Genomic DNA, 2235 nt, shown 5'->3' on the forward strand with positions numbered 1-2235 from the left:
ATACTACTCTGAATTATTTCGAAATGCCATAAACATTGCTATTCTATAGTCCGATGGAGATGCTATAAACGTTCTATAGTCCGATGGAGCTACGCTTATGATGAATTCGATTTCGATTTTTTCAGCATGATAATTAAGATTTTTAGTGCAGTACGTGATAATTATTGAAAATTTGTCTACATAAGAACTATCTAAAAGTAGGAAATGTCTATTCTATGACAATATAATGTTCGAACTTTCCGCGCTTTAAATGTTAGTAATCCCCGTCATAAGAGGACCATACTGTTCGCTTCAACTTCGAGTTTAAACATTTTTTAGTAGTTATAGTATTTCGGATGAATAAATAATTTATTTTCGCTTCTCTTGTAATTCTCAATAAAAAGGTGAATGTAGGATCTGACATAAGTTCAGCAGCTCTATTTCCACTAATCATGAGAATGATGAAACAAAGACTCAATCGTCTCGCTTTCCGTTTGTTTAGTCCTGTTATAGATTAATTAATCAGCTAGATCTTCAGCATTCAGGGCAACTATGCAATAATCTGCAATATCAAATTTGAACAAGAGCAAATTACAGAAAACCTGCTTGAGCGTAAATCGTCCAGCTATAAATTTAGAAACGAGTTTGTGCTATCCAGAGAAAAAATGTCTAAAATCAGGGGAAAATGAATTGTAGCCGTCTCAGACGATTCCAAATTTGGATTTCTTAAATATCTATTTGGATCCATTCATTGATACCAAAATAAAGAAGTCTGGGTCCAAGTTCGAACATAAATCTGAACTAAGATAGTGTATGTTTGATAATTTCAGGAAGAAAAAGAAAAAAAAGAAAATTTCTGGAAATAATTTCAGGAAGAAAATACAGGAGTTTCTGAAAATCAAAAGAATCACAAAATTAAGCGATTTGAGGCGTGAAGATGATAAGAAAAAGTATTAGCTGTCTCAGTTATGAGTTGACAGTTAGAATAAACAGCACAGTGGGGAAGTGACTGGAACTGATAATTGCGGCTGTTATTACACATTTCAAAATCCTAAGCTAATAAATCTCGCAGCTGTTCAGCGACGATTTTTAGTTTAACACCTACTAAATGAGAAAGCGGGCAGATCTCAGTAAAGAACTTCTGGTTGTCGGACGGGTCTTGATCAAAATAGTATAAAGTTTCCCCTACACTTGGTTTCAGTTACTTTTCATTACGATCCTTTTCTCAACTGTCATGGAAATTCTTTAATGGTCTCGAAAAACCGTAGAAGTTGATAGAGGATCATATACGAGCCCAAATGATGAATGGTTGGATTTAGCTAACAACTCGGAGGAAGTTCACTAATACGTAGATCTGATAAATCTATTCATTGACACCTGGATATTTACGGATTGAAGGGATTGTTGAATAGCATGGATCTGTTCACTGTTCCAAATGAAATTTCATTGTTCCCAAATGAAATTTCAACTTCATTATAATGGTCCTATAATGTCCCTGCTGATCTTAGCTCATTTAATTCGCTTTCGAATTGCTGTTGCTTCGACGTTTTACAAATGTTGCTTGTAAATCAAATTTGGATTTCTTTGAATATCTATTTTGATTCATTCATTGTTAAAATTCATTCATTATTGCTAAAATAAAGAAGTCTGGGTCCAATTTCGAAAACAAATCTGAATTAAGATGATGCATAGTTGATAATTTCAGGAAAAAGATAAAGGAAGTTTTGAGAAGAAGAGAAAAAAAAATGCGTCAATCACTTGAATTAATCTGTGCTATTTTAGATGAGGCGAGCAGTTTACATCTGGTAAAGTATAAGACGGCAAATCGAACTTGCGACCTTGAACTACCTTCGAAATTACTAGCGTAAGCAGTACTTGACTAAGCTAGGTAGTTTAACGTGAAATATTTTTTTTTGTAAAAAAACTCCAGTTCTTTTCACGCAAAAAATTATTGCTTTTACATAACGCAGAAGTATATTTTTGACTGACTCCACTCCAAGTACCTTCGTAGAATCAAATTAATAAAATAAAAAAAGAAAAAAAGCAAAAGACAGATTCCAAAGTAAGCACCTAGGCTGCACAACTAAGACTGTCACTTGTTCTCTCCCTTGCTTATACAAACAGATGAGCGCCCGTTATGCACGAAACATCCGTCTGCACGCACGCACACACACACTACAGCAACAATCATCCAAACCAATCGATGTCATTTCAAACATCCCTCAAACTTTACTGCTTGTTTCAAGTTGTCTTGTT

At 34.3% G+C, this 2235-nt stretch overlaps 1 protein-coding gene across 1 annotated transcript; it reads left to right on the forward strand.

Annotated features, from left to right (window-relative positions):
- Positions 1 to 524: 524 nt before the first annotated feature.
- Positions 525 to 1847, forward strand: LOAG_14849 (hypothetical protein; the record flags this gene model as incomplete). The annotated part of the gene is made up of 3 exons (XM_003150342.1): positions 525 to 622; positions 852 to 929; positions 1685 to 1847. Coding segments are annotated over 3 exons (339 nt in total), but the record flags the coding sequence as incomplete, so codon positions are not given.
- Positions 1848 to 2235: the final 388 nt, after the last annotated feature.

This window comes from Loa loa (genome assembly GCF_000183805.2).
Source record: "Loa loa unplaced genomic scaffold supercont3.1315, whole genome shotgun sequence".
NCBI lineage: Eukaryota > Metazoa > Nematoda > Chromadorea > Rhabditida > Onchocercidae > Loa > Loa loa.